This window comes from Heterodontus francisci, unplaced genomic scaffold (assembly GCF_036365525.1).
Source record: "Heterodontus francisci isolate sHetFra1 unplaced genomic scaffold, sHetFra1.hap1 HAP1_SCAFFOLD_571, whole genome shotgun sequence".
NCBI classification, from domain to species: Eukaryota; Metazoa; Chordata; class Chondrichthyes; order Heterodontiformes; family Heterodontidae; genus Heterodontus; species Heterodontus francisci.
The window spans coordinates 105,056-117,972 of record NW_027141237.1 but is presented as its reverse complement, the minus strand read 5'-3'; the positions used below and the strand labels follow the sequence as shown (position 1 = coordinate 117,972).

Sequence of the window (12,917 nt, the reverse complement as noted above, 5' to 3'; positions counted from 1 at the left end):
TGAACCACAGGAGGCCCTCATGTGCCTATGGATTCCAGGCCATTGAAAGGTGCTGGCACCGAGGTGAAGGCTCACTAATCTGATGGGTAGGCAGCCATGACCATCAATTGATACGGGAAGAGGGGGGAGTGAATCTCCCCTGCCGGCGTACATGCTATGCATTCTGCATGGGTGGGCCTGGTCTCGGGTGGCAGTGCCAGATGGGCATGGTCTCAGGTGGTTGGCGCAGGTGGACTTGGTTTCAGGTGGCAAGGCAGGATGGGCTTGGTATCAGGATTTGGCAAGGGTGACCATACAATTAGGTCATCTGTACTTGTGGCCATAATGTTGGGTCATCTGAACTGTGGGCATACTGTTGCATGAGAGAGGCAGGTGCCCAGACTGGTGGATAGACGGGTGGCCATACTATCGGGTGAGACTTTTGGGTGGCCATACTGCTGGGTGAGAGGTCTGGACTGCCGTACTATCGGGTGAGAAGGTTGGGCACTGAGGGTTATCAGTGCATAATCTGAGAGAAGTAGCAATGGTGAAGATGCCAAGGCAATTTCATCTTTGCAACAACAGTGGTCTGGGGGCCGACTGATCACCTGGCGTGGGTCTCACACACCCTATCTTTGTGAACCCCATCCCATTTCCCATGAAGCTCCACAGCAAGCACAACAGCAGCTGGCCATGCCAAGAAGAGGACACTTACATCAGAGAGTTTATTGTCCTCGCCTCAGCTACCTCCAAATGTCCAAGTGACATTGCCAGTGAAGGCTGCGGCTCTGCAGAGAGACAGTTACTGACTTATATGACATGCTGAAAGACAAGTTGTGAAGTATGAACAGTAACAGAGACTGGCAGGACTGAATAACCTGTGCTGCTGCTCTAATGTCTGAACATTTCTGTGTTCAGGCTCTGAACCACTGCATCTCTTATCAGTACCCCTGAAACCTGCAAATATTTGTCAACGTTGCTCATAGATTGATTTCTGCTGAAGCACAGGTATTACAATATAAATCAAAAACAGAGGAGAAACTCACTAGAAATAGAAAGATATATTTGAAAACCCTGAGTGTAGTATTTTGTTGCACAGTAGCACACAAGCAGCACAGTAGCACAGCGGTTAACACGGCAGCCTCACAGCTCCAGCAGTCTGGGTTCAGCTCTGGGTACTGCCTGTGTGGAGTTTGTGCGTTTTCCCTGTGACTGGGTGGCTTCCTCCCACAGCCAAATATTTGTAGTTCGATAGATAAATTAGACATTATAAATTGCCCCTTGCGTAGGTACGAGAGTGGTAGGGAACGTAGGATGAGAATAAATGGGTAGTTGTTGGTTGGCACAGACTCGAAGGGCCTGTTTCAGTGCTGCAACTCTCTATTATTATTTTTTATTCATTCATGGGATGTAGGCATCACTGGCCAGGCCAGCATTTATTGCCAATCCCTAATTGCCCTTGAGAAGGTGGTGGTGAGCTGCCTTCTTGTACCGCTGCAATCCATTTGGGGTAGGTATACCCACAGTTCTGTTAGGAAGGGAGTTCCAGGATTTTGACCCAGCGACAGTGAAGGAACGGCGAAAAAGTTCCAAGTCAGGATGGTGTGTGACTTGGAGGGGAATTGCAGGTGGTGGTGTTCCCATGTATTTGATGCCCATGTCCTTCTAGTTGGTAGAGGTCGCGGGTTTGGAAGGTGCAGTCTAAGGAACCTTGGTGCATTGCTGCAGTGCATCTTGTAGATGGTACACATTGCTGCCACTGTGCGTTGGTGGTGGATGGAGTGATTGCTTGCAGATGGGGTGCCAATCAAGTGGGCTGCTTTGTCCTCGATGGTGTCAAGCTTCTTGAGTGCTGTTGGAGCTGCACCCATCCAAGCATGTGGAGAGTATTCCATCACAGTCCTGACTTGTGCCTTGTAGATGGTAGACAGGCTTTGGGGAGTCAGGAGGTGAGTTACTCGCCTCAGGATTCCTAGCCTCTGACCTTCTCTTGTAGCCACGGTATTTATATGCCTACTCCAGTTCAGTTTCTGGTCAGTGGTAACCACCACCCCCCCCCCCCCCCCCCACCCCCCGGATGTTGATAGTGGGGGATTCAGCGATGGTAATGCCGTTGAATGCCAATGGAAGATGGATAGATTCTCTTTTGTTGGAGATGGTCATTGCCTGGCACTTGTGTGGCGTGAATGTTACTTGCCACTTATCAACCCAAGCCTGGATATTGTCCAGGTCTTGCTGCATTTCTACGCAGACTGCGTCAGTATCTGAGGAGTCACGAATGGTGCTGAAAATTGTGCAATCATCAGCGAACATCATCACTTCTAACCTTATGATTGAAGGAGGGTCATTGATGAAGAAGCTGAAGATGGTTGGGCCCAGGACACTACCCTGAGGAACTCCTGCAGTGATGTCCTGGAGCTCAGATGATTGACCTCAAACAACCACAACCATCTTCCTTTGCGCTAGGTATGACTCCAGTCAGCAGAGGTTCTTCTCCCTGATTCCCATTGACCTCAGTTTTGCTCGGGCTCCTTGATGCCATACTCGGCCAAATGTTGCCTTGATGTCAAGGGCAGTCACTCTCACCTCACCTCTTGAGTTCAGTTCTTTGTTCGATGTTTCAACCAAGGCTGTAATGAGGTCAGGAGCTGAGTGGCCCTGGCGGAACCCAAACTGAGCGTCACTGAGCAGGTTATTGCTCAGCAGGTGCCGCTTGAGGCACTGTTGATGACACCTTCCATCACTTTACTGATGATTGAGAGTAGGCTGATGGGGCGGTAATTGGCCGGGTTGGACTTGTCCTGCTTTTTGTGGACAGGACATACCTGGGCAATTTTCCACATTGCAGGGTAAATGACAGTGTTGTAGCTATACTGGAACAGCTTGGCTCTGGGCGCGGCAATTTCTGGAGCACAGGTCTTCAGTACTATTGCCGGAATATTGTCAGGGCCCATAGCTTTTGCAGTATCCAGTGTCTTCAGTCGTTTCTTGACATCATGCGGAGTGAATCGAATTGGCTGAAGTCTGGCATCTGTGATGCTGGGGACTTCAGGAGAGGGCAGAGATGGATTATCCAGTCGGCACTTCTGGCTGAAGATTGTTGCAAATGCTTCAGCCTTAACTTTCACACTGATGTGCTGGGCACCCCCATCATTGAGGATGAGGATATTTGTGGAGCCACCTCCACCAGTAAGTTGTTTAATTCACCACCATTCACGGCTGGATGTGGCAGGACTGCAGAGCTTAGATCTGATCCATTGGTTATGGGATCGCTTAGCTCTGTCTATTGCATGTCGCTTATGCGATTTGGCATGCAAATATTCCGGGTGTAGCTTCACCAGGTTGACACCCTATTTTGAGGTATGACTCGAAAAGGACGATATCAACTGCCATCATTCACCCTTGATCAGGGGGAGCATTGCTGTTTTGCAAGGTTGCTGTTGAGTTCAGGTCACCCACCACAGTTATGCATTGCTCTTTCGAATTATAGAAAATGGAGACACTGGAGTTGGCAGGACCAGGGCCTTGTTTAATTAACCATGTTCCATTTGGCTTGCCTTAGTAGGTTAGATTATCAAATGTACACCGGAACTCTGCACACGAAAGCAACACCGCTGACACATGTTTTGCCATCACGACAGAGCACGGAGCACTATACACAACTGAGAAAAACCATTCAACACTCATTAATTTGCCATTCTAAATATGGTTCAACATCTTAAGCATCCATTAATGTATTTGTTAATTGAAAAGTAATCGCCCATCACAATATCAGTTTAAATATCCGTTATTTACTTTGGAAAATCCAGTAAAATATTAATTATATTCCAATCACAACTGCTACTGATACGTCTATTGTATTATGTATTTGTTAGGTGTTTTAGGAACCAATAATATACACATTTAATACGCATCTAAAAACAGATCCACTAAGGAGCATGTGACTGTCTAATAAAATGGATTTAAATATGCATTAAAATATTACTTGAAATGTACCTGAGTCATCTATTGAGTCTCCATTGAATTACGCACTAGATATGCTGGTATATGCTGCTATGGTCTGAGTTTTGTGTGCCTGTTTGGAGCGGGGATGGAAGCACAGAACCATAGAACCATAGAACCAAAGAAGAATGACGGCACAGAAAGAGGACAGTCAGTCCGTCTTGTCCGTGCCGGCGGATAAAACTTGTCGCCCAATCTAATCCCACCTTCCAGCACCTGGTCCATGGTACTGCCGGTTACAGCACGTCGGGTGCATCTCCAGGTACGTTTTCAAAGAACTGAGGGTTTCTGCCTCCACCACCGTTCTTGGCAGTGGATTCCAGACACCCACCAACCCTGTGGGTGAAAACGTTTTTCCTCAAGACCCCTCTAACCCTTTTATCAATCACCTTAAATCTGTGCCCCCTCTCCGCTAGGGGATATCGGTCCTACCTGCATAGGTCCCTCATAATTTTGTACACCTCTATTAAGTAACCCCTCAGCCTTCTCTCTTCTGTGGAAAACAGCCCTAGTCTATCCAATCTTTCCTCACAGCTGCAACTTTCGATCCCTGACAGCATTCTTGTAAATCTCCTTGTTACCTCTCCAGAGCATTTATGTCCTTTCTCTAATGTCGTGACAAGAACTCTATGCAATACTCATGAGAATAGCGTTGGACGTGTTCACCCGGAATTCCAGCATGATAACGTCAGTTCCAGAATTAGCAAGCTGTGTCACTGACCCAACGCAATTGGACTGTCATTTAAATTGTGAACAGTTACTTTGAAGTAATTTTCAAGCAATTGATCGCAATGCAGTTGGGGGGGGGGGGCTTGAGATTAAGTGGACGACAGGAGGCCCTCATGTGTCTTCGTATTCCCAGCCATTGAAAGGTGGTGGCACTGAGGTGAGGTCTCAGTGCCCTGATGGGTAGGCAGCCACGACCATCACTGGATAGGGGAAGGGGGGGGTGTGAATCACCCTGACGGCTTGCGTGCTGTGCACACTGCATGGGTGGCTTGCTGTCGGGTGGTCTGCACGTGTGGGCCTGGTCTCGGTTAGCAGTACCAGGTGGGCATGGGCTCAGGTGGTCAGCACATATGGACTTTGTTTCAGGTGGCAGGGCCGGATGGGCTTGGTTTCAGGTGTTTGGCATGGGTGGTCATACTGTTGGGTCATCTGTACATTTGGTCATATTGTTGGGTCATCTGCACGGGTAGCCATACTATTGGATGATAGAGGCAGGTGCCCAAACTGGTGGGTCAGATGTTCTGGTAGCCATACTATCGGGTGAGATGGCTGGGTGACCATACTGCTGGATGAGAGGTTTGGGTTGCCATACTATCACGTGGGAAGGTTGGACATCGAAGGCTATCAGTGCACTATCTGAGAGAAGTAGCAATGGTGACGATGCCAAGGCAACTTCTTCCCTGCAAGGACAGTGGTCAGAGGCTTACTTATCACCCAGCATGGGCCTCATAAATGCTTTCTTTGTAGACCCATCCTATTTCCCGTGAAGCGCCACGTCATGCACAACAGTAGCCAGACATGCTAAGAAGAGCACACCTGCATAAGGGAGTTTACTGGACTCGCCTCAGCTACCTCCAAATGTCCCAGTGGCATTGCCAGTGAAGAAGCTGGCTCTGCAGAAAGGCTGTCACTGACTTATATGCCATGCTGGGGACAAGTTGTGACATATGGGACTCGGTGGTCACCCGATGCCAGTGGCCCTGAATATCAGAGTGACACTTAACCTTTATGCACCTGGATCTTTCCAGCGATCCACCACGGACATATGTGATGTCTCCCAGGCAGCAGACCACTACTGCATCAAGGAGGTGACCAATGCCCTTTTCAATGACTATATGAACTGATACTGAGAGTCAGGCAGAGGGTCATCAGCTTTTGGGCCATTGCTCTATTCCCCCACATGCAAGGTGCGGTAGATTTGTGTGCATGTGACCATCAAGTCTTCAATTGAGTAGCCAGCCACCTGCATCAACATGGGTTTCCTTCCATCAATGTTCAACTGGTCTGAGACCACCAATAGCTTTTCCTGCAGGTGTGTGCCCATTTCCCGGGAAGCAGCCATGATGCCTACATAATTCGACAGTCTCAACTGCCACTGTTTTTCATGTCCCCTACTCGACATCAGGGATAGAATCTCAGAGGCAGAGACTACCCATGGAAGGCATGTCTATTGACGCCTATGAGGAATCCATGCACTGCAGCAGCACTTGCCATGGGTTCACCTGAGCGACCATAGCACAGGCCATTGGGATGCTCAAGATGTAAGTGTCTGGTACAATCCGATTGAGCACTGCAGCAGGCTCCAGTGAGGGATTCACATATCATGGTGGTCTGCTGTGCTCTTCACAATCTAGCCCTGCAGAGGGGTGAGGCCGTGCCTGAAGGTGACATGATTAATCACCAGTCCTCAACCATGAGGAGGATATGGAGCAGGATAATGAGGAGGCAGCACTGGATGTTTAAAATAAAATCAAGAAATGCTGGAAATACTCAGCAGGTCTGGCAGCATCTATGGAGAGAGAAGGAGAGTTAAAATTTGAGGTTCGTGACTCTTCATCAGAACTGGATGTTTAAATCCTTGCACCAGAGGCCTGACACATTGAGCAATGGGATGAGGAGACAAAAGACAGTCTCATACTTACCTGCATCCAGGCACCGTGATGCCTCTCAGAGTGCAAGCAGAGGGTGATGCCTGAATGATATTTGGAGCGATTTACGATACAGATAGCAGAGTTTTGGATGAGCACAAGTTTATGTAGCCTGGAATATGGGAGCAGGCCAGGATACTTTCGCATTTGTGAGATCCAGGGGTAACAACGGAATGGATGAGGGTTTCAGCAGCAGATGAGCCAAGAGAGTCGTTTGGAGACTGAAGAAAATACCTCAGTCTTCCCAATATTTAGTCAGAGGAAGTTTCTCATCATCGAATCTAGGATGTTGGCACATAATGTGACACATCAAAGTCAGTTGAAGAATCCAAGTAGGTTTTGGTGAGATAGTGCTGCTTGACGTCGAAATATATTTGGAACTTGATGTGTTTTTGGATGATACCACCAAAGTTTAGTATATAGATGAGCAAGAAAGAAGGGGATGAAGAATTGATCCTGAGAAACTCCAGAGGTAACAGAGTGAGAGTGAGAAGTGAAAGCATTGGCATAGAACGATAAGAATGGAACCAAGCTGGGGAAGTTTCACGCTGCCACAAGATGCAGCAGAGGCCTTTCATCAGAATGATATGTCGAAAGCTGCAGACAAGCCCAGAAGCGTGAGAAGGGAATACTTTATATTTGATCGTAAATACAACTCCGCCAGTCAATAAAGATGTGAGAAAGAAAACAGGCAACTATTGTTAGCCTTAGATCACTGGTGGGCAAAAAGTTGGAATCTATCACTAGGATCGTGATAACAGGGAACTTACAAATTCATATTATAGAAGCACGTCGTGTTTGGCAAAGTTATTGGAGCTTTTGTACAATGAAGCTGGCAGTGGAGATATGAGAGGACCAGAAAATCTAATATATTTCGATATTCAAATGGCATTTGACAGGATACCACACAAAATCGGAGGGTTGTGGAACTGGGGGGTAATATATTACCACAGGCTGAAGATTGGTTGCCCGGTTTTCCCTAGTGGGGTGCTGCACAGGTCAGTGCTTGGGACTCAATTGTTTGCAATCTACAGCAATGACATAGATAAGGGGACTGAGTGTGATTTATCAAATTTTCTGACGATCCAAAGCTGGTGGGAAATTATGCTGTGAGAAGGACGCAAACAGACTGCAAATGGATATGTAGGGGTTAGGAGTGTGGCCAAGTGGTGGAAATGGAGTATAATGTAAGGAAATCTGAAAATAACCTCTTTGATAAGAAGAATCAAAATTGAAATGAGAACACTCATAAAGGTTCTGTTTCAGAGTGATATGGTGTCCTTGTTCATAAATCCCAGGAAAGTAACATACAGAAACAGCAAACAATTAGGACAGAAAATGATTTGTTGGTCTTTATGTTTGTAGTATGTGTGAGGAAGTCTTGGTCCAATTATACATGGATTTCATGAGTTCACATCTGGTATGCTGTTTTCAGTTTTGGTCTCCTTACCGAAGGAATTGCTTGTCACAGCTATGGTGGAATAACGGTTCACTACTTTGCTTCCTTGGATGAGAGAGCTGTACTGAGAGGAGGGATGGATTAGAAAAGACTTATTTCCTCTGGGTTTTTGAAACATGAGAGGTGATCTTTTTGAAACGTATCGAATTCTTAGGGGACAAGTCAGCTTAGATGTTGAGAAGCTGTATCCCCTACTGCAGTGTCAAGAACTGGGGTATTTCAGGATACGTACCTTGCCATTTGGATGAGAAAACGAGATGTGTTTTTTTTCCAATTAGAGGGCTGTGAAATTTTAAAGTTCTCCATCTCAGAGGGCTGCGGACTCTCAGACGTTGAATATATTCAAGACCGAGGACGATATATTTTGGGGCACTAACGGAATCAAGGCTTATTGTGATAGTGCATGAAAGAGGAGTTCCTATAGAAAATCCACCATGATCTTTTTGAATGGTGGATTGATCATCTGGCTACTCCTTCCCCCTTTTCTTCTGTTCTTAAGTTCAAAATTAAATTGTAATTAGAGCACGTCCTTAGTTTCTCTGCTTATTGAAACAAAAATGCTGAGCAAATCTGACTCACTGGGTATGTCACCATTTTCTTTAACTCTTCTCTGAATTTAGCCTGAGTCACTGCATAAATAAATGTGTTCGTGCAGCAACTCAAAAGTAGAAGCATATATCCTGTCTCTTGAAAGATATAAACAGGATCATCATAGCCTGTGTAAGAATAATTATTCGTAATTCGATAATACACGTAATGGATTGTATACGTCAGCCATAACAGTATAAAATTGGCTGATATGCTGAAGAGTAAAATTATGGATTTCTTTCTGTTCTGCATCTCAGGATCAGGATTATTTGCAGATCTGGTGTTGCCTCTCAGTGCCTTGCGGGCTCTGTTGGCCATGAGAATATATCTTACTGTTAGAGCATTGAGAAGCAAAATAATGAAAAATGGCAGAAAAGGAGTCGCTATGGAGCTGAAATAAGAAAATGCTTGCCACAGTGATGAGGTATAAAAGATTGACCTAAATCTGCAATACCAGGGCAATCCGTTACGTATGTACAGAGGTTCATATGCAAAGTACCATGGGATGTTTCGTAAACAGCTCAGAATAAGCACCATGCCTATGATTGCAGCTGCCGTTTCCTTGGTGCAATATTTTGCTTTCAGCTTCTGGCAACAAATGGCTATAAAGCGGTCAAATGTGAATGCGACGGTAAACCAGACAGAAAGATCATTAGATAAATATGACAGGGCGGTTTTTATCTGACATACTGGAGTAAGCGACAGATAATTTCCGGGAAAGTAAATGTCAATGATCTGATTGAGTATAACGGCAGTGATAACAGCCAGCAGATCCGCCGCTGCCATGGACACCAGGTAGTAGGTGATGCATTTCGAGAGACCGCACTTTCCCCAGGACAGAATCACAATTGCCACGAGATTAACTGCAGGGAAATGCAGAAAAGAAAAGATGTTATTGGCATGCATTAATGCAAAGAAGCAATGTCCACATTAGAAATTGGGCTACACCTTAACTTTGCGTGCTAATGCAAAATATTGATAGCGGTTTGCCAGCTGGTTTAACATCTCTCTCCATTAAAGACAATGAGCATAAAAATCAGAGATGAAGTAAAACCACTACCACCTCATCATCCCTCGTTATACACTGTCGCACAATCTCAAAATCTGCCCCTTGGCTACTACATCCCACAAGAAAACAATTTTTTGAGTAACTATCTGTATTCGAGAGTTTCGAAATGTCAAGTTATAACAATTATAAATGAAATAAAAATGGTCTGTGTTAATGCAACATGCTACTTGTAAATCATAAGGGAGGTGGTGGAGTTGTGGTATTGTGACTGGATTAGTAACCCAAAGACTCAGGGTATTGTTCTGGGGACATGGACGCTCGAATCCCACCACTGCAGAAGATAGAATTTGAATTCAATTAATAAATCTGGAATAAAAGCCAGCCTAATGATGGCCATAAATCCATTGCCGATTGTTGTAAGTACCCATCTTGTTCACTATTGTCCTTTAGGGAAGGAAATCTGCTGTCCTTACCTGGCCTGGCCTACATGCGAATCCAGAGCCACAGCAATGTGGCTGACTCTGAAATGGCTTAGCAAGCCACTCAGCTGTATCTAACCACTACGAAGTCAATCTGGTTTGAAACTGGACCAGACCACTCACATTGACCTCAGGACCGAAAACTACAACGGCAAACCCAGGTCTGCGACCCTGCAAAGTCTTCCTTACTAATGTCTGGGGTTGTGCCAAGGTTGGGAGTGCTGTCACAGACTAGTCAAGCAACAGCCAGACACGGTCATGCTCACTGAATCATACCTTACAGAGGATGTGCCAGACACTGCAATCATCAACCCCGAATGTGCCCTGTCCCACCGACAGGACAGTTGCAGCAGAGGTGGCGGAAAAGTGGCATGCCGTCGGGAGGGAGTTGCCCTGGAGTCCTCAACATAGACTCCAGCCCCAACGAAGTGCCATGGCATCAGGTCAAACATGGGAAAGTAAACCTCCTGCTGATTACCAACTACTGCCCCTCCCTCGGCTAATGAATCAGTACTCCTCTATATTGAACAACACTTGGAGGAAGCACTGAGGGTAGCAAGGGCACAGAATGTACTCTGGGTGGAGGACTTCAATATCCATTACCAAGAGAGGCTGGATAGCACCACTACTGACCGAGGTGGCCGAGTCCTAAAGGACATAACTGCTAGACTGTGTCTGCGGCAGGTGGTGAGGGAACCAACAAAAGGGAAAAACGTACTTGACCTCGTCCTCACCAATCTGCCTGCTGCTGATGCATCTGTCCATGATAGTATTGGTAGGAGTGGCCGATGCTTAATCCTTGTGGAGACGAAGTCCCATCTTCACATTGAGGATACCCTGCATTGTGTCTTGTGGCAGTACTACCATGCTAATTGGGACAGATTTCAAACAGATCTAGCAATGCAAGATTGGGCATCCATGAGGCGCTGTGGGCCATCAGCAGCAGCGGAATTGTGTTCAAATACAATCTGGACACTCATGGCTAGGCATATGCCCCACTCGACCATTACCTACCTGTCGGGGTACCAACGCAGGTTCAGTCAGGAGGGCACACAAGGAGCAGCAGCAGTCATACCTCAAGATGAGGTGTCAACCTGGTGAAACTACAACCCAGGTTTACTTGCATGCTAAGCAGCATGCGACAGAAAGAGCGAAACGATCCCATAACCAATGGATCTGATCGAAGCTCCGCAGTCCTGCCACATCCAGTTGCAATGGTGGTGGACAATTAAACAACTAACCAGAGGAGGTGGCTCCACAAATATCCCCATCCTCAATGATGGGGAGCTCAGCACATCAGTACGAAAGATAAGGCTGAAGCATTTGCAACAATCTTCAGCCAGAAGTGCCGAGTTGATGATCCATCTCGGCCTCCTCCTGAAGTCCCCAGCATCACAGATGTCAGTCTTCAGCCAATTTGACTCACTCCACTTGATATCAAGAAACGACTGAAGGCACTAGATACTGCCTTGACATCATCCGGCAATAATACTGAAGACCTGTGCTCCAGAACTTTCCGTGCCCCTAGCCAAGCTGTCCCAGTACAGCTACACCACTGGCTTTTAGCCGGCAATGTTGGAAATTGCCCAGGTATGTCCTGTACACAAAAGGAAGGACAATTGCAACCCTGCCAGTTACCATCCCATCAGTCGACTCTCAATCATCAGCAAAGAAATGGATGGTGTCCGACAGTGCTATCAAGTGGCACTTACTTCGCCATAACCTGCAGAGAGATGCTCAGTTTGGGTTTACCAGGGCCACTCAGCTCCTGACCTCATTACAGTGAGGTAAGGTAAGGTAAGGGCATCATTTGACTGAGTATGGTATCAAAACTGGAGTCAATGGGAATCAGGCGGAAATACTTCGCTGGTTGGAGTTGTACCTAGCGCAAAGCAAGATGGCTGTGTTTGTTGGAAGTCAATCTTCTCAGTTGCCGGAGATCACTGCAGGAGTTTCTCAGCTTAGTGCCCTAGCCCCAACCATCTTCAGCTGCTTCATCAATGACGTTCCTTCAATCATAAAGTCCGAAGTGGGGATGTTCGCTGATGATTGCACAATGTTCAGCACCATTTGTGACTCCTCAGATACTGAAGCAGTCCCTGTAGAAATGCAGAAAAACCTGGACAATATCCAGGCTGGGGCTGATATGTGGCAAGTACCGTTCACGCCACCCAAGTGCCAGGCTATGACAATCTCCAACAAGAGACAATCTAACCATGTCCACAGGACATTCAATGGCATTACAATCACTTAATTCCCCACTATCAACATCCTGGAGGTTACCATTGACTAGAAACTGAACTGGAGTAGCTATATAAATACTGTTGCTGGAAGAGCAGGTCAAAGGCAAGGGATCCTGTGGCGTATAACTCACCTTCTGACTTCCACAGAGCGAAACCATCATCTACAAAGCACAAGTCAGGATTGTGATGGAATCCTTTCCGCTTGCCTGGATGACAGCAGCTGCATAAACACTCAAAAAGCTCGACACAATCCAGACAAAGCAGCCCACTTTGTTGGCGCACCATCAACAAACATTCACTGCCTCCACCACCGACGCACAGTAGCAGCAGTGTGTACCATCTACAAGATTCACTGCAGAGATGCAACAAGGCTCCTTTACAGCACCTTTGAACCCAGCGACCTCTCCCACCTAGAAGGACAGGGGCACCAGATGCATGGAACACCACCATCGGTAAGTTTCCCTCCAAGCCACACAGCATCCTGACTTGGAAGTACAGCAC

General features: G+C 46.6%; 1 protein-coding gene across 1 annotated transcript; it reads right to left on the bottom strand.

Annotated features, from left to right (window-relative positions):
* Positions 1-8,640: 8,640 nt before the first annotated feature.
* LOC137362512 (probable G-protein coupled receptor 139) lies at positions 8,641-10,546 on the bottom strand. The gene is made up of 2 exons (XM_068026903.1): positions 10,507-10,546; positions 8,641-9,548 (listed from the first exon to the last, which is right to left on the bottom strand). The coding sequence occupies exons 1-2, from the start codon at positions 10,544-10,546 to the stop codon at positions 8,641-8,643; spliced, it is 948 nt and encodes a 315-aa protein (XP_067883004.1).
* Positions 10,547-12,917: the final 2,371 nt, after the last annotated feature.

Coding starts and splice junctions, on each gene's coding strand:
- LOC137362512 (XM_068026903.1), bottom strand. CDS start 10,546: ATGCCACTTTTCCGCCACCTCTGCTGCAACTGTCCTGTCG. Junction 9,549..10,506: donor CTGCTGCAACTGTCCTGTCG/GTGGGACAGGGC, acceptor ATTTCCCTGCAG/TTAATCTCGTGGCAATTGTG.